Here is a 22,978-nt window from a genome sequence, read left to right on the forward strand (position 1 = left end):
GAGAATTCTTTCCCCGGGGGCTAGCTGGTGGGTCTCACCCATATGCTCTGATTATCATATTTGGGGATAGGAAGGAATTTTCTCCCAGGTCATACTGGCAGAGACTCTAGGTGTTTTTGGCCTTCCTCTGCAGCATCGGACACAGGTCACTGGCTGGTTTGAATTAGAGTAAATGGTGGATTCTCTGTAACTTGAAATCTTTAAATCAACATTTGAGGACTTCAGTAACTCAACCAGAGGTTATGGGAGTCTATTACAGGAGTGGGTGGGTGGTTCTGTGGCCTGTGATGTGCAGGAGTTCAGACTAGATCAGAGGTCCTCAAAGTGTGGGGCATGCCTCCCCTAGCGGAGCATGGAGGACCGTCCAGGGGGGCCTGAGCCAGCCCCCATGGGGGGGGGGCGGGAAGGGAGCGCCACCCAGCCACTCCCCACCCTCAGCTCTGCTCCTACCCCCAGCCTTGGCCACGGCTCCGCTCCAACCCCAGCCTCAGTCCCCTTACCCATCTGCATCCCCCCAACCCTCCCCCCAGCCACGGCCCAGCTCCCAGCCCCGACGAGGTGTGTGTGTGTGGGTGACCCTCAAAAGTTTGGGGACCACTGGACTAAATTATTATGATGATCTCTTCTGGCCTTAAAGTCTATGAATTTCAAACAAGAAACACACAAAAGAAAATTCTTACACTCTTACAAGCACATCAAAGCATTTCAGCTGGTTCCACAAATTCTGACATAAGCACTAAATAAAAATAGCTTAGAGCTGGAAAAGAATTCTGGACATTGACATGCAAAGGAGTATTTCATCCACCCTACAACAGCCCATAGTGCAACTACTACAGAAATATGTTCATATACTGAGGACCCTTATTATAATCAACAGCATGGCAAAGGCTCATAGCATTCTGAAGATATGGCTATTAATTGTTGGCTATAGAGGGGGAGTTAGCTTGATGCATTTTAGTAATACATATTACCGCATTGTAACCATGTATACCCAAGATAGCCAAGTGGAGAAATATGGACGTTTGCATGAGAATATTGATCTAGGATGAAGAATTCGATGCTAACCCACGAAACAGTCCCCATTCTGTCCCCCAACCCATCATTTGTAATATTTTATACTGCAAGATACTCATTTATATATTCAAAGATAAAAGGCTCCACCCACAACAATATTTAAGGTTACTCGTATGCAAGACAGCATGATATGGCCTTCCACTAGGTAGCAAAGTGTTTCTTGTTTATACCTGAAGCACTTCTTCGCCCTCTCTCATCTTCAGGAGGTTAACTATGGCTTGGTCACTGTAGGCCCTCACACTGGTGTTTTTGTCTTTTGTATTGTCCAGAAGTGCTTTGAGAATTGGTTTAATTGTCTGCGGATCCATAGATGGGAGGTGATTTTTATTCGCCCACCAGATCATCTTTTCTGCAATTAACTTGATGTCACTGGATGGATTCTGGAGACACTGAATGAGACACAAAGACATCCTTAATTTCAGATACAGCACAGGCAAATTTTCAGAGTGCCAATTTACCTTTTTGATAGTGAAACTAAACTAACGAATACAAGCACTGATAGAACTGCAGATGCTCCTCATTCTCACCACATACATTTCTGTTTTTCATTATCTATCAACAAGTTTAAGCAAACTGTTAAATGAGAATAAGTCAGGATTGTAACTTGACAACAATGCACCTTTTTTAAAAAAAAAAAAGTTTTGCAGCTTGCGGTTGTCTGCAGGTCATGTGGTTTCCCTGCAGCTATTTCAGGAAACAACAATGACCACTAGCACAGCAACCGTTGAGAGTTTTAGTGTTTCCATTAAATGTCCTTTTTTGGTCGTTTTCGTTTTCCAGTAAAAGCCTGGGACAGGCTGAAACCTGACATGTCAGAGCAGTGGCTATGGGACACCTTTGCCTTTTTTAAATTAGCTTTACAACCTCTCATTTTTAATATGAACGTGGCCCTTCTGTTCTTTTTAACCTTAACCAATTTATGATTTAGTGTGCACCACACTGCTTTTAATCATAATATTCATGTGTATTAACAGCACATTTATACCACAGTACTCGGTAATATGTCATACCAATTAAATGTAAGGGCTACAAATGTTGGATGTCTAGTACTTTCTGATATGCTTTCACATAACGGGAGCTGCTTTGAAGCCACTGTGCTCTGTATCATGTGTAGGGTCTACCAAATTCACAGCCATGAAAAACGTGTCATGGACCGTGAAATCTGGTCTTCCCCTGTGAAATCTGGTCTTTTGTGTGCATTTACCCGATACTATACAGATTTCACAGGAGAGACCAGCATTTCTCAAATTGGGGATCGTGACCCAAAAGAGAGTTGCAGGGGGGTCACAAGGTTATTTTAGGCGGGTTGTGGTATTGCCACTTTTACTTCTGCGCTGCCGTCAGAGCTGGGTGGCCGGAGAGCAGCGGCTGTTGGCCGGGCGTCCAGCTCTGAAGGCGGCGCCCCGCCAGCAGCAGCGCAGAAGTAAGGGTAGCAGTACCGCGACCCTACTCCAATAACCTTGCGACCCCCTGACAAGTCTTTCTTGGATCAGGACCCCTACAATTACAACACCATGAAATTTCAGATTTAAATAGCTGAAATCATGAAACTTATGATTTTTAAAATCCTATGACCATGAAATTGACCAAAATAGACCGGGAATTTGGTAGGGCCCTAATCATGTGCTTCAGAGTTTTTAAATTAAAAGAAAAAAATAAACCCTGAAAACAAAAATAAATGCTTTTATTGCCAATTAAAGGTGACTGGCAAAGAAAACAATTGGTCTTGTGTCTTTTTTTCATTTTTTGCTTCTTTATGTTGTATAAAGAAGTCCTGAGAGGGTTTTTTTCCAATGAAAAAGGGACAAGAGGGCTTCTACTTGGTTTTCACATTAGAAAGTGAGCTCCTGTCTATCCTGGTAAAAAGGTGACACGTTAAGAAACTGAAACCAGAGTAACAGAGTGAAAGGGATTTTTAGACTTTTTAAAACTCTGGTTTGCTTGAGTTTTTTTGTTAGTATTTATTTAACTTCAGTGACTAACATTGTGGAGAAAATACATCTTTGTTAGCATCCCGGCCTCTCTAGTAAGAATGAGGCGAAAGCTGCAAAACATGGGAAGTGCTGCAGCAAAACCAGGGAAGGAGAGAATTGACATTCTGGATATTTTCAAGGTAAAAAGGCAGAAATATTTAAAGGGGGTGGGAGAAGCACTTTCAAGTCTTCCTCATACAGCAAGCAGCAGCAAAAAATTACAAAAGCTCAATTTTTCTTTTACTTATTCCTTTATAAGTCACCATTATTGCAACATGTATATTATGTACCTGCTATCTATCTGCACTAGTAAAAGCATAACCAGGTAGGCTAAAGTTTGAATGTAAAGCCTCTTTCTTTTTTGTGGTGTTAACTGTATCTGAACCTACAAAGACTTCTAAAAATATCAAAAAACATTTTGTTTGTACTTTGTTGCAGACAAATCTAGATGCTCAAGCACCCCAGGGTTCATAGATTCAAAATATAAGCTGTCCAAGTTTACTGCTTTCACTTTCTTTTACAACTAGTACTGAGATTTTATTGACCAAGCCATCAACTGGCCAATGACCCTCTGCAGCTGACCCAAATACAGGCCACATTCCATTGGTTAAGGTCATTGTAGAATAGTTCAGGTAGCACAAAACTTAAATGAGACAGTCCTAGGCTCACCTTAATAAAGAGGTTGGCGAGTTTGGGAGGCAGATTTCCTCCTTCTGTTTCTATGTGGTATTTCATAAGAAAGCCCATTCCTCTGATACCACTAGCTGCAATGGGGATCTGCAGCACAAAGAGAACCAGGACACTTTCGTTATTATTATAATTATTACAGTAGTGTGTAGAGGCCTCAGTGTGCTAGGTACTGTACATGCACAGAGTAAAAAAGAGTCCCTGCCTTGACGAGCTTACAATCTAACAGACAAGACAGATAAATGAAAGGAGGGGAAACAGAGGCACAGAGAGGTCAAATGACTTGCCCAAGGTCACACAGCAGGTCACTAGAAAAGCAGAGAATAGAAACCATATATCCAGAGTCCCATCGCTAAGGATTACACTGCCTCTCAAAGCTAAATATGCACAACTATTACTTTATTTTTCCTGAGTATTAATTAGCCACACATAGAGACCTTCTTCATAATAAGAAAGAGCCCCTTCATTCCCTAGTAACGCTAGCCCTAAGTTGAGCACTTATCATAGGAGAATCAGACAGTTGTGTGTTCATGCTGAAAACTGCTTCAGCAATGTAACAACTTTCACTCCAGTACGTTTGGAGGAAAGAGGAACGAGCTTGTATTTGAAGTGCTTTCCAAACATGCTCTGGGTTCAGCACATAAACGAACTGCAGTAGTGTGAAATTTAAAATGTAGACAATCAGGAACACTTTCAACAACTTACACACACACACTTCCAGGGACAGTGGAAATCAGATGAGAATCAGAATAATCACCGAGCTCAAGTGCAGAACTGTCTCTCTGTTCATGGTACATTCTTCAGAGTGTGCTTGAGGGTTGTCCCAGTTTTACCAGGTAGCACTGAGAGTCTGCAAAGCTTTAAACTGTTTACAGTGCAACAGACAGAGCTCTTGGGAAATGCTCTGGATGGCCTTCAGATAGTGCTTACCCTGTCTGCTGTGGCGTTGCTCAGGATCCTCTCCTGAACGCTGTTATAGTATTTGGGGGCACATAGTCTGCTGGGAGCTACCTTTATAGCCACAGACAGTGCAAGGCTCTGTCCATGCCTCACCATCCAATCAATCCCAGAGACATCCGCTGCAAGAGGGAGAGAGCAATATTGAGCCTTGCTACCGAGTATACCTGATATAAATGAGTTGTGTCAGGCTGATGTTCATCTCTGTTTTCATAAAAATAAACAAACACTTCAATAATACCTTGCTTAGAGGGCTCTGTGCAAAACTTTAAAATTAAACCCAACAACTCTATCATGTGAGACCCATTCTGCAGCTATGGAAACTGGAACAAATAAGTGACTTATTTTAAGGCTATAAAATGAGTTTGTGGCATAGCTGTGATTAAATTTAGCAGTTCCTGGTTCCCAGCCCCATGCTCATCCCATTGCCTCTGATGATCTCAATCAGGTATTATTCTCTGACATGTAACAATTTAAAAATGTGAAGGATCTTGTCATCACTAGTGAAGCTACATCTCTTCAATGAAATAAACACATTTGCCGGAATTCATAGATTCATAGCAACCAATCACTAGATTCCCATTTTAACTCCTCAGAGTGGAATGCTATAGTAATGCCCCTAAACCACTAACCGTTCCTGGAGAATTAATATTTTTGCCAGAAACCAGGACAACGGAGTTAATTCGCCAAAAGCAGTTCGAAGTCTTAGGGCATTAGTAGTCCATGATCTTTCAATGTTACAGCCAAACGACACAAAAAATGGCAGTGGTTTCAAAACTTTCTATAAAAACGTATTTTTACAGTACACGGGTTTCTAACCTTTTTGGTCTGCTGTATCAGTCTGTTACACTAAGACCTCAGCTGTATCTGTTAGTGCCTATAGCTTCTCCATTCAACTCTGCATGTTCTACGTATCCCCAATTCAACTCTGCATGCCCTCTGGGTAATGGAGCATTGGCTGCCTCTATTACAGGAGTAATCCAAGGCTCCACTGCGGATGAGAGTACATACTAATGAAGGGGAGACTAGCAGAGGAATGTGCAATAGAGGCCCTAGAATAGAGGCTCAACATTAAGAATCTAGAACACAAGTCAGGAAAGCCTCTGGGACCAGTGGCTGAAAGTGCTATTCTATAGTACTCAGGGTCTGCTCCACAGTTTAAGATTTCATAATTAATAAAACACCCTATTTATTTCAGAACACATTTATAACTATCTGCTAGACATACCCAGTAAGTGTTGCTGCAGAAGACTGCTGAGCTCCTCTTCTGACAGAAATGCACACAGCTCTGCTAGACAGCCAGCTGACGCCATGCGGGTAGCATCCTAAAAAGGAAAGGAGGGGGAGAAAGGCAAAGATTAGAAGAGTTTGATACACAGACAATTTCCACTGAGAAGGCCAAGTGACAAAAGAAGCTCTGAAACAAAACCACAAAGGAAAATGAAGATTTCACAACCAGCTCCTGACTCCCACCATTTGTTGATTTCAGTCAGCTCCAAGTTTTCTTGTACACTGCAGTAGAATTCAAAATCAAGCCCACAGCTCAGGGCAGAATGTAGCACTACAGTACTGACTGGACATAAGCATTGAGTTATACACATGGAAAACACATTTGCTTTCACCTTTGTCATTTAAGAGGGCCTTTTGTGGACATGGAAAGGTCAAGTTCTTGATTTACAGGCTGGGAAATGGAGCAGTGGTGCCTGCTGTCTGCCTGCAAAATACCCTCTTGCTAGTGAAGATGTCCTGCTTCAAAACTTTTAGCACCAGTTTGTTACTTTAGCTTGCCAAAATGATGAGTTTACCATTGCAGTTCTCCACACATTGATTGGATTGGTCCTGCTTTGAGCAGGGGGTTGGACTAGATGACCTCCTGAGGTCCCTTCCAACCCTGATATTCTATGATTCTAGGATATTTACATTGCAATGAGAATTTTTCCATCTCTGACATGCCAGCAACCTGTGTTTTACAGATGTAGAGTAAGGGGGCAGTCACTACAGAATGTGAATTTTGATCTTGGGTGCAATATTATGTTGGTTCCAGAGTCAGTGTTGCAATCTGCCATATGCAGAACATGCCTCTTTAAAACTGGATAATTTCTTTGTCAGTAAGAATGTAACCCCTCCAAAAAAAGGGAAATGCATTACCACATTGAGGTTATCTATACTGACGGGGACATATGCTTTTACACTGCAGCTGGTATATTTTCTACTTTCGGCTGATGGTAAGTGAATAGTTCTTAGCTGCCTAAACAAATATATTGGTTTCTTTGTGTGTTTGACCTTCCATTTCTCACCAAGGAAACACTAATTTCACAAAATTTAAGAGTTACAATAGATTGACCAGGGAAGTATTTTATTCTTGGATAAAATTTGCTTCTCAGTCAACATACTGTAAGGTGTTGAAGCGATTTCAGTTTTACAGATTAAATTCAGTTTAGTGAGCAATGCATAGCTTCAGCCTGCTTTTATATAAGCTCTCTTTCCAGTGTATTATTAGTAACTCCTCCAGGAAGTTATTTTAGGAAACAATTCTGTTAGAAAGCTCAGAGTTTAAATTAAAAAACAAACAGTGTGCATGAGACATCCCCCATGGGCCCTTTGCAGCAATACCTCATCATGTCCCAGCATTCCTAGAAGCACTGTGGTGATGGTCTTCCTAATGGTTGCGTCCACTTTAGCACCAGCTCCTTGTGTTACAAATCGCAGAGCTTGCAGCATGGTGTCTCTGCAGTGAACAACCACAAGTTACAATTCAAGACTGCAGTTTTCTCCAAACAGAATGTCAACGAAGTACAAGAAGCTGGCTGCCAACAACAGATTCACATACACAATGAACAACACAAAGGTGGGTGTGCCTAAATTTGAAGGAGATGGAGCTTCTCTAATGGCAGGAAACCATCAGCACCAAACAATGCCTGCATTGGTTCACACCTGATTGTCATTCTTACTGCTGGGAAGGGTCTTTGACCGTTCACAGAGGGAAAATCTTCTCCAGTAGGAGGCTCATTTCTTAGGGAGCTGGACATTTTACTGATAGGTGGACTTATTCTTGGAACTAGGAAAAAATACCAAGTCCATATGGACTGAAACAAATGCTAAATAGGAAACACACTATTGGAGTCTTTCATAGCATATATATAACCTTGGCTTCTGCTCTACAGTCAACTAATCTCTGATGTTAATTGAGTGTTTTAAAAAAAGTTAAACTTGTCTTTCTTCCCACTGCTGCCAAGTAGTTCATACCCTACCCATTTCCCACAGCTTACCTGATGCTAGAATCCCCACTGGAACGGATTCCATTCAACAGCTCAGTAAAAAGAGGATCCACTTTACTATGGATGGCAATCAATTTACCGAGTGCATCAGCAGCCTTAAGGCGGACAGCACGGTTTGAATCTTGTAGTGCTTTGGTGAAGGTAGTCTGTAGCTGAGGCAGGAATGGTTTCAGGGCAATCCCAACCTGGACAGGCGGGAGGGAATCACATGTACTCAAATGTGAAACAAAAGCTAGAAAGGAAAGATCCGAAAAAGTGTGGTAGCTTCTAACAGCACTTAGATATAATGATAAAATCAGCACTTGCCCATCCAGATAAAGAATCTCCCTAATACACAGCTAAAAAAATGGGGAAACCATGCAAGGACTGAATTCAGTTGTCAGAAAGCAGAGAAATAAGCACTGAAGGTTTTCACACCCATGACATGAGTATTCTTTGTAACTAAACATGGTACGCAAAAGCCCAGTACAACTTGGTTATGTAGAGAAGGTTAACAGATCTGGAGAGTTCAGACTTGACAAAAAGGAAAAACAAAGACGTTTACCAGGGATTTGGAATCTTACCTTGGCCAACAGAAGGCTTAATGTTTCAAGCAAAGCCACCTTGACATTCCAACTGAACCGATCTCCCAAGATCCGAATAAGTGGTCCAGTAATGCTCACGACGGAGGGTTTCAGCGCTTCGGCAGAGGTCAGTTTAATAACTAGTCCTAAGGCCTTTGCAGCTTCCTCTTTCTGCTCTGGGTTACCAGTTAGAACTCCCTCCCGCAGCACCGGAAGAATAGAAGTCACTCCCTGTCACAGGAATCAAACAAGAAAACTAGAACCAACAATGCAGACAACAACACCTAACCTATTTCCCCCCCACTTCCCATTGGAAGTGCAAACTTGGAAATACCTTAACTTCCTACTGATCTTCATTTCCATTATAAGTACTTTTGCTCAGTTTGATTTCATGCAGTTATGCCTCACTAAACTGCTTGTTGCTTATTAAGTTTTATTCCTGAAAGATCTGGCAGGAAAGTCCAGTTTCACATTTCCACCAAAAAGACAACTAATATGACTCATGTGCATTATACAGTTGTCAAATATTTATTTACAACAGACACCCAAACTGGGGTATCAAGTAACAGCAGTAACCTAAAGAAAGTCTCTACACCTAAAAGTTTGGAATGCCCCAGTAATACAATATTCTGATAGCTACAAAAATCACATTAACTAGGTTACTGGAAAGACACAACAGTATTACTGTGGTAAATCCCAGCCCCACACTACACACTTATTTACCTTCTTTGGAATACAGAATCCTGGCATGTGTTCTCCTTTGGCCTCATTCCCTACCATACGAATATCCCTGTGCAGATCCTCAATGAGGGCAAGCTGGTTCCCAGCGTCTAATTTCTGCAGGAGTGACAGAACGGGCAAAGACTGTGTAACAGCATCAATCCCCACAATTATTGAATTCCTCATGTTTACCAAGAGATAAGCCACTGCTATCTATTCCCGTTCTCTCTGAATGTCTGGCCTTTCACCCATACTACTAGTCTCGTGCAGTCCTTAAAATACTACAACCTTTGCAAAGACCTCATTTCCAGTGAAAATCGAGTGTTTTCTTGGAGGAGTATTTGACCAAGTCCATTCCCTCCCAGTCTGTATCGCTGCAACAACCCTGGCCCATAGCTCACCTTGGTGATGGAATTGAGAGCATCCCAGCTTTCATTCAGAACGACGGGATTGGTATCATTAAAAAGTCTGATCAAGCCTGAGACCAAGTTCCTGAGATGGGCAGTGCAGTCTGCTTTGGATTTGGAGCAGTAAATGTTTAGAATGACAGCTGCTGCCTGCCTCATTCCCACCTCAGGGCTGCGAGTGGCTTCTAAGAGATCTTCAATGATAATTCTCTGCCCGACATCATCTTCCACAGACAGGATTACAGCCTGGCAGTTAGCCATTTCCTACAAAGTCAGAATGAACTTTATGTTAACTTTCAACCAGAATAAAAGCCACACGTCTCAAAGCCTTACTTAATGCTGTTGCCCTATAGACCATTATCCTCCAGGATTAACAAACAATTGTACAATTTCTGTTCATGGAAACCAGTCACATCACCTACAGGTCTTCTGTTCTTGTAGTCCATCTAGAGCCCAAATCAATTTCTTATTGGTTAGTAACTAATTTTAACAGTAGTTCGTCCTTATTTAACGACTAATCCAGGGCATAAACTAAAGCTGGAACACCATTTTTGAAGGATGGAGAGGAGAGTACATGATAGATTCTCTCTAAACCTAAGAATTGCCCAACTTTGCCCAACTGAGAAGCTGCATAGGTAGCTTCCCAAGGGTCAAAGGGCTGCACTTAATTTACATAAAATGAGTGTGGTTGCAATTTGCTCCATCTTCAATGCAAAGGTTTAGAGATCACAGGCCCCAGCACACAATACTTCAGCTTAATCCAAGCAGTTCCATGGTCTGTGTCACCATAGGGACAGTCAGCTATGGACAACTTTAGATAGTTCCATGGGAATCTCTGTGCTAGGAGACTGAAAGATCAGCTAACAGACATCTAAGAATGGACAATGAATCCATCACTTTAATTTCTAGTTACACCGGGCTAAACAGACAGACAAAAACAATCAACTCTTGGGGACAGAAACACTCTGGACTTTGCATATTATATATTTTTGAAATATCAAGAAACAGTGTAGAAATAGAACCACACTCCTAGTAAGAACTGTAAGAAAATATAGATAGATAGAACGCTGTCCTCGGGAGACAAAAAAAAAATCTTACCGTGTTATAGGTGAAACCACGTTATATTGAACTTGCTTTGATCCGCCGGAATGCGCAACCCCGCCCCCCTGGAGCACTGCTTTACCGCGTTATATCCAAATTCATGTTATATAGGGGTAGAGGTGTATATGTATTTTTAAGTCTCTCATCTAATGCCCCAGTCTCTAATGCTACAAACAGATCTCGTTAATTGGACACACTGTTGGCCAAACCCATTTAAATTCAGGTAGTCTAAATTTCCCAACTCCTGATATACCACCAGCAAAAAGATCATTGAATCAAGGGGCTAATGGATTGAATTAAAACTTACCATCAATTTATCTAAAAACCCTGAAACATTGTTTACAACTAAACTTAAAATACTAGTCTTCCTTACTTACCAAAAAATGAACTATGCCACTTACCAGTTGCTCATCAGGGGTGCCCAGCTTCTCTTTCAGGGCAGACATCATAGCAGGTAGGATTACACCCAGATGCCGTGTCAGAGCATCGCCTGCCACAGATGAGAGGAATGCTAGCACTCTGGTGTTTACAGGGGGAGAAATTAGCTAAAGGAAACAGGAGAAGCAACAGTATTTTACACCAGTAAGATTTTTCAGATGGCATCTCACATAATACATAGGCATGAACAATTCTTAAACATGGGTACATCATAACCGAAATTACGAGTGCTTCTGGGAAGTAATCTGCGTAGACTTTGAAATTTTGCTCCCAATTTTTGAACATCAGTGTAGACAATATTTGAAGCAAGAAGAAATAAAACATTCTACAAAGTTTAGATTTGTTTCAAAACATACCTTTGGCACCAAGTAAGGCAGCACCACACGGCTCTTAACAGCCATAACTTGCTTAAGACCGTCCAGAGCAAAGTCGGATGTCTCTTCAGTATCCTACAAAGATAGTACAGGGAGTTAGCCAGCTCGCCTACAAGATTATTTCTGCCATAGCAACCTAGACCTTGTTTCAAGTGACAATTTTGGGATAATCATACAACCAGCACCTATATAAGTCCTTCTACCTGGGGCTCTCAAAGCCTTTTTCAGACACTGAATCAAACCTCCCTACCAGGTTGGGAAGAATCTCCATAGTGAGGCACACAGTTTAAGCAACTTCCCAAAGGACAGTGGAGACATGTAGCAGAGCCCGATTACTCAGATGTTCCAACTCTTAGTCCTATACTTTAGCTACAAGACCATTCCCTTCCCCTCTTGCAGAAGAAATGAATCCAGGGAAGAAATTAAATCATTAGACTTGTGACCCTCCCCTAAAGACCTAGCATTACAGACCAACTCCTCCTTCAGCCTCTATCGAGAATCTCAAAACTTGTCCTACAGTGAGATTTTTTTTTTTAAATGTGTTGGATCATGTCTGAAACACTTACCAGCTGCTTCAGCAAAAATGGCAGGATGTCTTCAAGAGCCTGGTATCCAATTGTTGAGTGCAGTTGTTCAAATGTTTTGGCTGCAGCCTCTCGGACTTCTTCCAGAGGATCGCACAGAGCTTTTCTCACTGTAGGAACTAGGGACTCTGAGAAGAACAGCACCTACGAGATATATAGATATAATTACAGGACATCTGTCCATGACAGCTGGAGCATAGCTAGACCTGAACACAACAGCTGGGAACTCAGGACTTACACAACAGAAAATAAATTGCTCTTTACTTGAAATTAATTAATGGAAAATTTAGACTGATTAATTTGTGTGAAAATCTGTAACATCCACAATGAGCTAGATTAATGTAAAAGAAGTTTTCAACTCTTATGCCTCATAATCTGAAGACAGATTGCGCTGTTTTAAGACTGCCAATTGCAGACAAATTTATATATATATATTTTATACATATACATATACACACACACTTTCATCTGGACAGCAGTTCCAACTAGATACAAGTCCTGAAATTCAGTTTCTTTTATGGCAGTTCATAAAGCAAGTTTTCTACATTTTCATCCTTTTATAATATCACACAGGCTAAGAAGTTTTAAATTTACCCTCTGGAATTTAACTTACTGCATCCCTGCTGGTGGACTTCATGATCTCACTCAAACCAATGCAGACACCTTGTCTCTCATCGCTCTTCTCTGACCTCAAACCCTCTTCCAGGATAGGGATGATTTCTGGAAGGATCTTCTCTCCCAACTTTCGAACAAGATCCCCCAGCGTCCGTGCTGCAACCTGTCCCCAACAATCATACAACAGGGTCACTCTGAATTGTTATCACAAGCAACTAGTTAGAACGTGTCAACCCCAGCTGAACTGGAACATTTCATTCTAACTAGTAAGAGATCTAAGGCAGTTAGCACTATGTACCTCAGTCCATCAGAGTGTTTCAGACGAATACAGACTGCATCTAGATACAGTATACATGCTACGTATACATTCATTAAATACAGTCCATACTGCCACTCTAGACAGTATAAAACCATGTGCATATTTTCACTTCCTTTTAAAATTTTAATGCAAACATCTGAAACCCAACACTTCCATTTCTTAGTCGCATGAAACTTAATGGCTGAGGTGATTTTTTTTTTTTAATCTCTATTTGTTGTACTCTTATATGCCATATTTTATCCATAAGCAAGTGCTCATAGCACAGTTAATGATCAGTGGAGATGGGAACACAGCTATGAAAAGGGAGGTTTAAAAAAATGTTTATTTCACCATAGCTGCTCTGAATAAAAAGGGACTGCGTAGAGTAGACACGCATGTGTGTTTAAGAAGGTTAGGTTAGTGGCAGCTTTGGGGCGGCTTATACAAAGAGTAACCACATTCATCAAACACCAGTTATGAACAGAGTAACCTTTGTTAGCACAGTACCACCTGTGCAGAACCCTTACCGTTCTCTTGTCTGCACAATTACTGGCCAAGAACCCCAACAGAAGACTAAAGAGGGTTGGCAAAATTTCACGCAGTGTGCGAGGTGTGTTTGAGACCACAATTTTCCAGACGTGCAAGGATGCCTGACGAACTACGAGCTGGGTGTCTGATCGGCCCATGTACAGACCTGCCAGAACTCTGTTCCGCCGTTCCACACCAAGAGCACTAATAATGGCCTGAAATAAATAAAAGGAAACCAGTGAAGCCAACATTGCACTTTTCACCACATGAAACTTAGAAGAGGTATTGCCATCATAAAGGTCACCCCCATAGGAGCTCCCCACAAATGGGAACACAGCAACAGACAACAGCACTTACCTTGTTTGACTGGGCTGTTCCGAAGTTGTCATCCTCTGAGGCAGTTTCTGTTGTCATTTTTCCAGTGACTCCTGAGATATGGAATAGAAGATCCCCAAGGAGCTGAACTGAGCTAAACCTGACAAAGGGAGTAAGTTCAGTGTTACATGCAGAAAAAAAAGAAAACAAGGGGTACCTGTCCAAACTGTTATCCTAGACATTACCATGGGAGAAAATGGTGAGGAAGAGAACCAGGTCAATGTGAACTGTCATATGAGATGCCATAAAGATCGTTCCGTCAATCTGAGTGAGAAAGAGCACTATAAAGATGATGGGATGGAGGGAATCCAAACTAAAACAGAGATTAGAGAGCCCCCATGTTAGGACAGCAAAATGACAAATAAGCCTTGATCTAAATGATGAAAAGGAGCAAAACAGCCTGTGGGTAAAATCATTTGCACACTGTCTGTCCACTGGCTTCTGTGTTGATATGAATACACACTCGGGATGCCACATGACTGCACTTATCAATAGCCATTTTATAGAACTAATTTTTAGACATCATTATTAGCTATGACCAGGGTTCTTTCCACTTCATGTTTCCACACGAGGGGGAATGATTGTTGAGACAGCACTTTGAAAAAAGAAATGCAGTATGCATATGTGAGTGCTAAATATTACCAGAGAAACTGCTGTGCAAAAGCATTTAAAATCCATATTCCACTCCATATTCTGAGTCAGAGAGCACTACTACGAAGGCACCACACTTAGTCCACATGTAGAAGGGAGAGCCTCTTGTTTCAAAGCAGCTCCTACACTTCTTTAAAGAGCAACACTGAGAGGCTCTAAACCCATCCAATCTTCCAATGATGGAAGGATGGTTACTGCAGGGCTAAAAACTTATTCCCTACCTTATTCTCCAAAGGTCATCAAAGAGGCCTTGCTCAAGCTGCGGCAGGAGAAGAGCAATAGCAGTTTCTGCATACATGCTGATGATTCTCTGTCCAGCACGAAGGGCAGTGTCTCGCACAAACTCATTCTCATCTGCCAGAGCCTAGACCAAGAGACAAATCACAATAAAGTGTGGTTTTCAATGTGGAGGAAAATACCAAATAGATGGCACTTGATTGCCACACAGTGAGATGGTGCATTCCTCCCCCTCATCCATTAAAAGTAATGAGTTACAAAGCAGTGATTGCCCAGTGGAGACCTCTTCCCATTTCCCACAATCTCCAAAGTCAAGGATTTACTAAGAGCCACACATAAAACCCAGCAAACAATGCTATCAAGGACCTTGGAAGAGCAAGGAATAGAATCCGCTATGGACAATGCCATGCAAATATCAATTACTTTATTAGGCATTTAGAAATACCTGAGAACTTTCCTTCCCTACAACATGAACTTCCTGCCATCTGCTTCCTACCTTAAGGATGCACGGTATGATTGGCCCAACATAGGGGGTGAACTTGTCTCCAAAGGTGATGGGCAGGTAGTTGAACATCATGATATAACCATCCCGGACATGGGGTGCAATGTCCACTTTGCTGGCTGTAGCTACAATTTCTGGCATAAGTTTCTCAAGCTTTTCTACCCCCAACCCTGCCATGACTTCAGCCAGACCTGAAAAACAACACTTGATTTCAGAACTGGTATACGCACAACGACGACACATGCAAACTACTATTTCGTCCAAGCTAAGGAACTCCAACACCATTGCTCAGCTCCTGTTATACTCACCTTGTGCTGCACCAGATCGATCCACTGAACTCTGCTCATACGTCAGCGTCTCCATCAGCCATGGAAGCAAATCCTCAAAGCACGACTCCCCCATGCCCTTCACCATGGCTCCTAATGCCTTCGCAGATACTGTACGCACCTAACAGGCAAGAGAGAAGTGTAGGAGTTGCAAGATATCCAGTCATAATGAAAGTCATCAAGACAGAGCGATATGGAGGTCTTAATTCCCCTCCCTGATCACTTTTCACAGCTTCTCTCACTATTCTAACCACAAACTAGTTCGTGGAAAGATTAGGATTAATCCTAATTTATCAGGCAGAAACTCTTCACACTGATTAGAACTGTAGTTCTACCAAGACTTACCTCAGGCACAGGGTCCAACAGAGAGGTTTTCAGTCCAGGGGTCACACTGGGTAGGTAAGGAGACAGATCCTGAAATAAAAAGCCCAGTGTTTAAGTGCTGGGTTCAAAAAGAAAACTGAGCCATCAGAATCTCATCTTTGTCTGGTAACAGTTGGATACAGCTGTACCCTGGGAGCTTAATACACTGTCTCCACAGCACTGATAATACACAAATTGACTCAGTTTTCCCACACGGTCCTTACAGAGCACTATCACATTAGGCAGGTCACTCAAAACCCTTTCATGCGGATTCATAAATTAAATTTTTGTTTCCTAAATTAAATCCAGCCTCTTCCCCTCAATGCAAGGTTTAATTTTAGAGAGTAACTAGCAATCAAGGAATCAAAGACTGCTCTTCACTCTACACTATTTCAACTTTTCCTTCTGTGAACCAACACTGAAAATCTCTGTTCATTCAGAAGTAGTGGATTTATGGAGGCATCTCTCAGAGCACTGATATTTACCTATTCTTCTACAAGACTTGTTTGGGGAATGTATATGGCACCAGAGTTATACAGTAGATCAAAGGAGAAAGTTTATAAGCTGATGGTCTCAACTATGCTAGGATTTTCATTATCTTTGCAGAAGTCACTTGCTCACATATTATCCATGTTTAGTCAGTGGAACTGTTCAGAGTTCTCTTATTACCCTTACCAAGAACAAAACCCCAGACACCAATAAAATATTCCCAGTCTCTTGCTCTGTTAGTCTATTTCTCCTCTCCACAGTAAGCGAAGATCTCCCCAGCACTATACCTTCTGATCAGTCAGGGAGTACATGTTTCCAATGATCTGGGCAGCCATTTTCCTGGTGTCTGTGGAACGATCTTGAAAGGCTCTCTGAACAATGGGCATAATGAGGGCCAGAGACGGCGCATCAATGAAATGGACAAACTTGGTATCCAGCAGGGTCTGCAGGCACTCCTGGGTCTTTCTGGATGGGTCAGTGAGTGCATCCAACAGTACTGGAGCAATTGCTACACATTTCAAAATGGGAGAGAAAAATGCTATGTTTGTACATGGAACAGACAAGTGAGACAGCTTCAGCCACAGCAGGTGTCCTCGCGCCCACCCAAAGAAGTGCTAATCCTTCTAAAGAATGACAAAGTGAGAAATGGCAAAGGGAGCCCTATTGACATTAGCTGAGAAGATTCAGAGAACATTTAGAAAGCATAAAAACAGATACTTGGGTTGCAGTTTTCAGGTTATATCTTTCTAAAAGTGGATTTTGTTTCAAGTTTATATAATTCAATGTGAACATAAACTAAAAGGGTCCTGGCTCTAGGCCATGGTTATGAACTAGGGTCTCATATCAGGATGCTTCGAGCAATCAAACAACAGATACACACACACAAACAGGCACAGGGTTCTTACCCAGGATCTCTGGATTCCTGATAACAGAGCCAATTTGCCTAAGAGCCTGCTGTCCTGCCTTTTGCACTTTTACATGGGAGTCCGTGAGCACTTCAGTGAGCTTTGGCACGATATTTGGCAGGCAGGAAGAGAGCTGTTTTGGGGCACAGTATGCCATAGCCCCCAGCAACTCCACGGACCCTGAACGCAGAGTAAGAGAAAATTAATGCAACGGAAGAGACTGGCAATGGCAGTGTTCAACTCAAACTCAGCCCCGCACAGAGCAATAGTCCAGAAAACGCACACATCGCTGAGGTTTTTAAATAATGGGAAGCTTTAAAAAGGGGCGGCAGGGCAAGATTCCTGCTCTTCAGCTACCTCTATAGCTGCAAGAGAACGTTTCTTAGAATCCAGTCACAAGAAAATGCTGCTTAAATATGTTCGGAGACAGATGATAAATGAAGCATTCATTCCAAAAGCTACATGCTCCGCTGTAGCATAACAAAGAGAACAAGATCTCACAGCATTCACTGGGATGAAAGAATAAACCAGACAAGTGGTGTTTCAGTGAACTTCAAGCTCCTCTGAACTATAGCAGAGTCAAACACTAGTGCATACCAGCTTTGGTTCTCCAAGACTCCTCTTCAAGTGCCGCCAGAAGTGATGGTAGCACCAGCTTCACGCCATGCGCGCTGAGGTTGCTCATCACTGCCTTGGCACAGTCGTCTGCAGCCTCGAAGGAGGAAAGAGGACATTTACAATCTGCCTCACTGCTGGTTTCTCCCACTTCTTTAAAGAGCCAGTGGGAACATGGCCCTGGGGTAAAATAGTGTGACTGTCCAACAGTACAGCTAGTTAAAAGACAGCCCAAACCTAGAGTTAATGCCCAGTGGAATACGATGCTATTGGTTATCAATGAAACCAAGTTCTACTAGCATGGTTTGTACAAGGGTTTTTTTTTTATTTAAATAGTTATTCAGAATAAGAATAGTTTTTGCTACCACCTCTCACATTCCTGGTTCTCAGAAACCTTTTACTCACCTCTCGCACATACTGGTTTCCATCTCCAAAACAAAGCAGCAAATGGGGTAACACATGAACCACATAGGGCTCAAAGAGCTTCCCAAGCATGGTGCAGAGCATCTCAAAGGCAAACAGAGCCCCTAGAAAAAGACAGGATAATCAGGAAATAATACACCACTCTAGGTGGGATCAGATTTGCCTGAGGAGCTAAGAGGTAATTTTTTGTGGGAAATTTGAATCCGGAAACCTCCAGGGCATCTCATTCTCCTTCCTTAAACCAGAGGGAAGGATTGTGTTGGGGACTTTTGCTCCCCAAAGAAGGCGCAGAGGCTGATAGCATTAAAAATGAAGCTTGGCAGCCTTCTGAGTCCCAGTGTAAGTTAGGATCAGAGTGAAGGAAAGAGAAATAAGGATGGAAAACATTCAGCAGCAAATGCAATGAAGAGGTTTTAAAAACCCATCGCCACCTTTGGACCAGCTTACACGCCTATCCTTACTGCCCTGAGTGAAACAAGAACCTCCCTAGCAACACCCTTCTCTGAGATGAAAGCGAGGACACATTCCAGAGACTAAGACCCCTTCCTCTACTCCATTGTGAGGTGGGGTTTTTTGTTTGTTTTAAAATATACTGTACAAGAGAAAAATCAAGGTTTCAGGAGACCCACATTCCCCACTTTAACAGTATCAATTGAGGGGAAAAGAGTAACCAGATACAGGATTTCCTAGGCAAGTCAGTCAGTCCCAAGTACAGGCATCAGTATGTCTGGTACAAGTGTCAGCAGATCAAATATAGAAAACTTCAAAAAGATGGAGAGGAGAGGGCCTGCCACTCACCTTCTCGCCGGCGGAAGTTCTTCTTATCCTGAATGGCATCAGTCAGTGTGGTCATCATCTTCTGCTGTTTGAGAGAAAGGATGCCAAGGCCTTTCACCAAGCCTGCCAGTCCATACGCGGCACCTTTGCGCTCGGCGTACTTATCAGACTCTAAAAGCAGCTGCATTAGCTTCTGTATCATTCCTCCTGCATCGTCTTTAATTGCAGGCACAAGAGGTGGTAAACAGCTGGCAACAGACTCCTGGACCTATGGAAAAACCCACTAGTTATCCAACATATCACAAGGTGTATGTCACTAACACTATAACCTGTCCCCACCACTCACCTTGCTGAGCCACTGGTATGTGTCCCCCGCGACAGGTTTCTGAATCTGAACCCATGTTTGACTTCAGAGTGTAACTGCTCAGACCCATGGTTTTCAACCTTTTCTCATTTTTGGATCCCTAAAACATCTCAAATGGAGGTGTGGACCTCTTTGGAAATCTTAGACAGTCTACAGACCCTCAGAGGTCCGTGGAGCACAGGCTGAAAGCCGCTGGCTTAGAGAATACACATTCCCTTTATAACACTCTAAAGCCATTGCTCTGTAACTCACTACTCCTGTTGTGCCTGGAGTCCATATTTCCAGGAACAGGGATGACAGCGAGTGATGAATTCCCTGAACGTGTCAGAGAATTACCTGCTTCTGCTTGGCTCCTGAGAACTTTTGAAAGGAGGTACCTGTTGGGATGGAGTAGACAGGGCTGCTATCAATTTCGCAACAATTGGTTTCACTTTAGGGTCACTCTTGTCTAGATGTTTTGCCAGGGAGCCCATCAGAATGACCACGCTCTGTCTGACGGCATCGTAGTTGGCATCATTTGGAGCATTTTTCAGGAATTCTTCAAACACCGGCAAGAGAGAGTTAACATTGTCCTGAAAAATAAAATGTAGAACAGGTCACCTGCTACTAAAGTCCACTCTCAGAGCAAGGTTTTCTCTGCTCAGCGAGAACTTGTTATCCTTATCAGAGGCTAAAACTATGCAATTATGAGAGTCTCAATTTACAGTTCGTTTTCCATACAGAGATATCACATACACTACAGCATTTAGGACCATGTGGTATCCTACAGGCTCTGGCTATTTCCTGTGAAAGAGCAGTTAGTTCTTAAATATTAAAAAAAGATAGATACACAAACCTGCCAGCCCAGTGAAATGGTGGGCATTACCATGTGGGAGAGCTGGTTTGAATTTCAGCACCCATTCTCGTGTTCCCTGAATTAGTAGGAGCTGGGAGCGAAAGAGGAAAGTGCACCTCATATTGCTCATCTGACGACTAAGAGCACTAGCTAGTGGTGACAATACTCAAGTTCTTCTTGACTGCAGGAACGGGGTGATCACAAAGAGACCCCTTGAAGCCTGGATGAGGGAGTTCCAACTCTCCCCTCCCAAATCCATCCAGGGCGCAGTGCTTTGGGTTTGACAACTCATCTTTTCTTGACAGATCCATACACCAGCTACATGTGAAATACCATATATTTTTACTACACTAAACATGTATTTTCTTTAGCTTTGGGTTTTTTTATTTGATTCATTTTTAAAATGCCAAAGGGTCTAAGATTTGTATGCAAGGCCTCCTACATTATATATATAGGGGGTTATATATACAGTTCTCAGATGCTGGCATCATGAGATTAAAGTTATACACATGACATCTTGTCAGACACAGCCAGCCTCTGATGGTGCTCACTGCCACATCTTCACAGCAGTTATTACTACTTACCTTTGTTTAGTAGTATAGTCCAATTCTGCTTTTATTGCACCAGTTTTACACCATTTCAATTCCAGTCACTTCAACTAAATTTAAAGTTCTGATTTATCATAGTGTAAGTGAGAGGAGAATCTTAGGCTGTTAGTCTGTACTGGTCACTACTGTAATGTATTTTAAAATTGTTTGAGAAAGAAGTTCTCATTAGATGAAGGTTTTCAACAGTTACTTTGTACCAATGGCTTTATCTAATATAGAGGCTTCACCACAGTATCCAAGTCCCACTCATGTTTATTCCCATCTTTAAGGGAAGGAGAATTTGAGCTTACCTTGCCATGGGTATTGAGTGTAGAAAGAGCTGCATCTAGCATGCACTTCCGGACCTCAGTATTCCGGTCATTGAGGGCATCAGGTACAAAGAACTGAAAAAGGGGCTTCACCTGAGAACTATCCAGGTACTGAGAGAGTTTGTTCAAGGCCAAGGCTATGCCACATCTGTATAAAAAAATGTATTCTGTATGAATTGGACTTCCATGATTCAGACCAGTGACTTTTGTAAGCGCTTGTTTTTTGCAGCTATCACACTTCCAATTCCAACAGTTAACAGAGAGAACGTCATGGAACCGTAACATTTCAGATAGTTCAGCAGCTGTGCCAATTTTCCCAAAGTGATTATCCCAGAGCAGCAACCACCATTTCACTTTCAGCTCCCTGCTGCAAGTTCCCAAAGGAACAATAATCTGGCATTCATACAGAAACTTTCAGCTGAAGGATCTCAAGCACTTTACCCAAACCCAAACACAAGGATCACTTAATCTACCACTGACAGGCAGTAGGCGTATAACAGTGCACATAAGCACTAAAGAACAGATTCGTTTAAGGGAAGCAGTGACCAATACGCTGTCCAATTAAAACTACAGAAAGCGTTTAAGTAGGCAGAATAGAATTATCCAAGTTGGAATTTATCCAGTTCACTAAGGCTAGCACTGTTATTCTTGACACAAATGATTGAGCATGGAACAGAGACTGAGAATCTGTTGACATAAACCACAAACGAGCCATTTTGACAGGAAAAGATTCTGTTCTTATGAGACTGACAGGGATAAATTTGTGAAGACCAACAGTCTGATACATGGGTGGCAGGTATCATAGGCTGGGGAAGGCTGTGCCTTCCCAAACAGCCATGTGTGGCTCTGCCCATGTTCCGCCCCCAGGCCCCCTCCTACTTCCTGCTCTTTTCAATTCCTCTGTGGAGCGGCTCCAGCTCAGGATGGCACTGGGGCCGCGGCCGCCCGCCTGGCGCTCTGGGGCTGGGGCCACACTGCCTGCCCGCCTGGCGCTCCGGAACTGGGGCCGCTAGCCTGGGGCAGGGGCCGGTGGCTGGGGTGGGAGGCTCTGAGCTGCGGCAGGGCCTCAGCTGGAAGGGGCAGAGCTGGGGGCTAGCCTCCCGCAGCCAGCGATCCACATGCCACCCATGGTCTGATGGATCTAGAAATGTTCCAGAAGAATATGCAAAGCTGTATTGGTCTGCACGGTTTGCTCTGAGAGGGACAAGTGTCCCACAATAGGGGAGACCACACAATCACCAGTTGGTACAAATGCAGTTTACTCCTCAAACACTTCCCTGGACCATACACTGCCCTCTCACCTACAATAACATGAGCAAAAGCCTGAAGCATCTCATTTAGGAAGCACTGGAAGTGAAGAGCAGAATCTGAAGAGAGACAGTACCTTGCTTCCCACTGGTCAGGTGGAGACTCAGATATCACCCGTCCCAGAGCATCCAAAACTGGAGGTGGCCTCTGCGAGTGGGGAAATGGATACGTTTAATCAGCATGCCTTTCCAAGGATATATACACACACACACAAAACATGAAGGGAAAAAAACAAAGTTTATAGCAGAAGTTTATTAGCAGCTTGGTCTAGTTTCCTCTTTAGCCTACAGAATTT

The 22,978-nt window shown here is 42.7% G+C and overlaps 1 protein-coding gene across 4 annotated transcripts in view; it reads right to left on the reverse strand.

Annotated features, from left to right (window-relative positions):
- GCN1 (GCN1 activator of EIF2AK4) overlaps window positions 1-22,978 on the reverse strand; it is a 58,204-nt gene that overhangs the window by 2,584 nt on the left and 32,642 nt on the right. For 2 of the 4 annotated variants that reach the window (XM_005288700.3, XM_065567837.1), the window contains exons 31-57: window positions 22,760-22,830; window positions 21,358-21,523; window positions 20,002-20,196; window positions 19,282-19,528; window positions 18,466-18,587; window positions 18,043-18,157; window positions 17,446-17,625; window positions 16,828-17,048; window positions 16,034-16,102; window positions 15,671-15,809; window positions 15,357-15,553; window positions 14,845-14,987; window positions 13,955-14,072; window positions 13,597-13,812; window positions 12,770-12,934; window positions 12,139-12,300; window positions 11,555-11,647; window positions 11,162-11,305; window positions 9,654-9,923; window positions 9,256-9,369; window positions 8,533-8,763; window positions 7,961-8,154; window positions 7,305-7,419; window positions 5,920-6,016; window positions 4,665-4,813; window positions 3,717-3,824; window positions 1,245-1,463 (exon numbers count right to left, since the gene is read on the reverse strand). In XM_005288700.3, the coding sequence (XP_005288757.2) occupies window positions 1,245-1,463; window positions 3,717-3,824; window positions 4,665-4,813; window positions 5,920-6,016; window positions 7,305-7,419; window positions 7,961-8,154; window positions 8,533-8,763; window positions 9,256-9,369; window positions 9,654-9,923; window positions 11,162-11,305; window positions 11,555-11,647; window positions 12,139-12,300; window positions 12,770-12,934; window positions 13,597-13,812; window positions 13,955-14,072; window positions 14,845-14,987; window positions 15,357-15,553; window positions 15,671-15,809; window positions 16,034-16,102; window positions 16,828-17,048; window positions 17,446-17,625; window positions 18,043-18,157; window positions 18,466-18,587; window positions 19,282-19,528; window positions 20,002-20,196; window positions 21,358-21,523; window positions 22,760-22,830 (4,260 nt within the window). Of the gene's footprint in view, window positions 1-1,244; window positions 1,464-3,716; window positions 3,825-4,439; window positions 4,814-5,919; window positions 6,017-7,304; window positions 7,420-7,960; window positions 8,155-8,532; window positions 8,764-9,255; window positions 9,370-9,653; window positions 9,924-11,161; window positions 11,306-11,554; window positions 11,648-12,138; window positions 12,301-12,769; window positions 12,935-13,596; window positions 13,813-13,954; window positions 14,073-14,844; window positions 14,988-15,356; window positions 15,554-15,670; window positions 15,810-16,033; window positions 16,103-16,827; window positions 17,049-17,445; window positions 17,626-18,042; window positions 18,158-18,465; window positions 18,588-19,281; window positions 19,529-20,001; window positions 20,197-21,357; window positions 21,524-22,759; window positions 22,831-22,978 lie in introns of all 4 variants that reach the window. The other 2 variants (XR_010592742.1, XR_010592743.1) reach the window with 2 other exon arrangements.

The sequence above is a fragment of the Chrysemys picta genome, chromosome 15 (genome assembly GCF_011386835.1).
Source record: "Chrysemys picta bellii isolate R12L10 chromosome 15, ASM1138683v2, whole genome shotgun sequence".
Lineage (NCBI taxonomy): Eukaryota > Metazoa > Chordata > Testudines > Emydidae > Chrysemys > Chrysemys picta.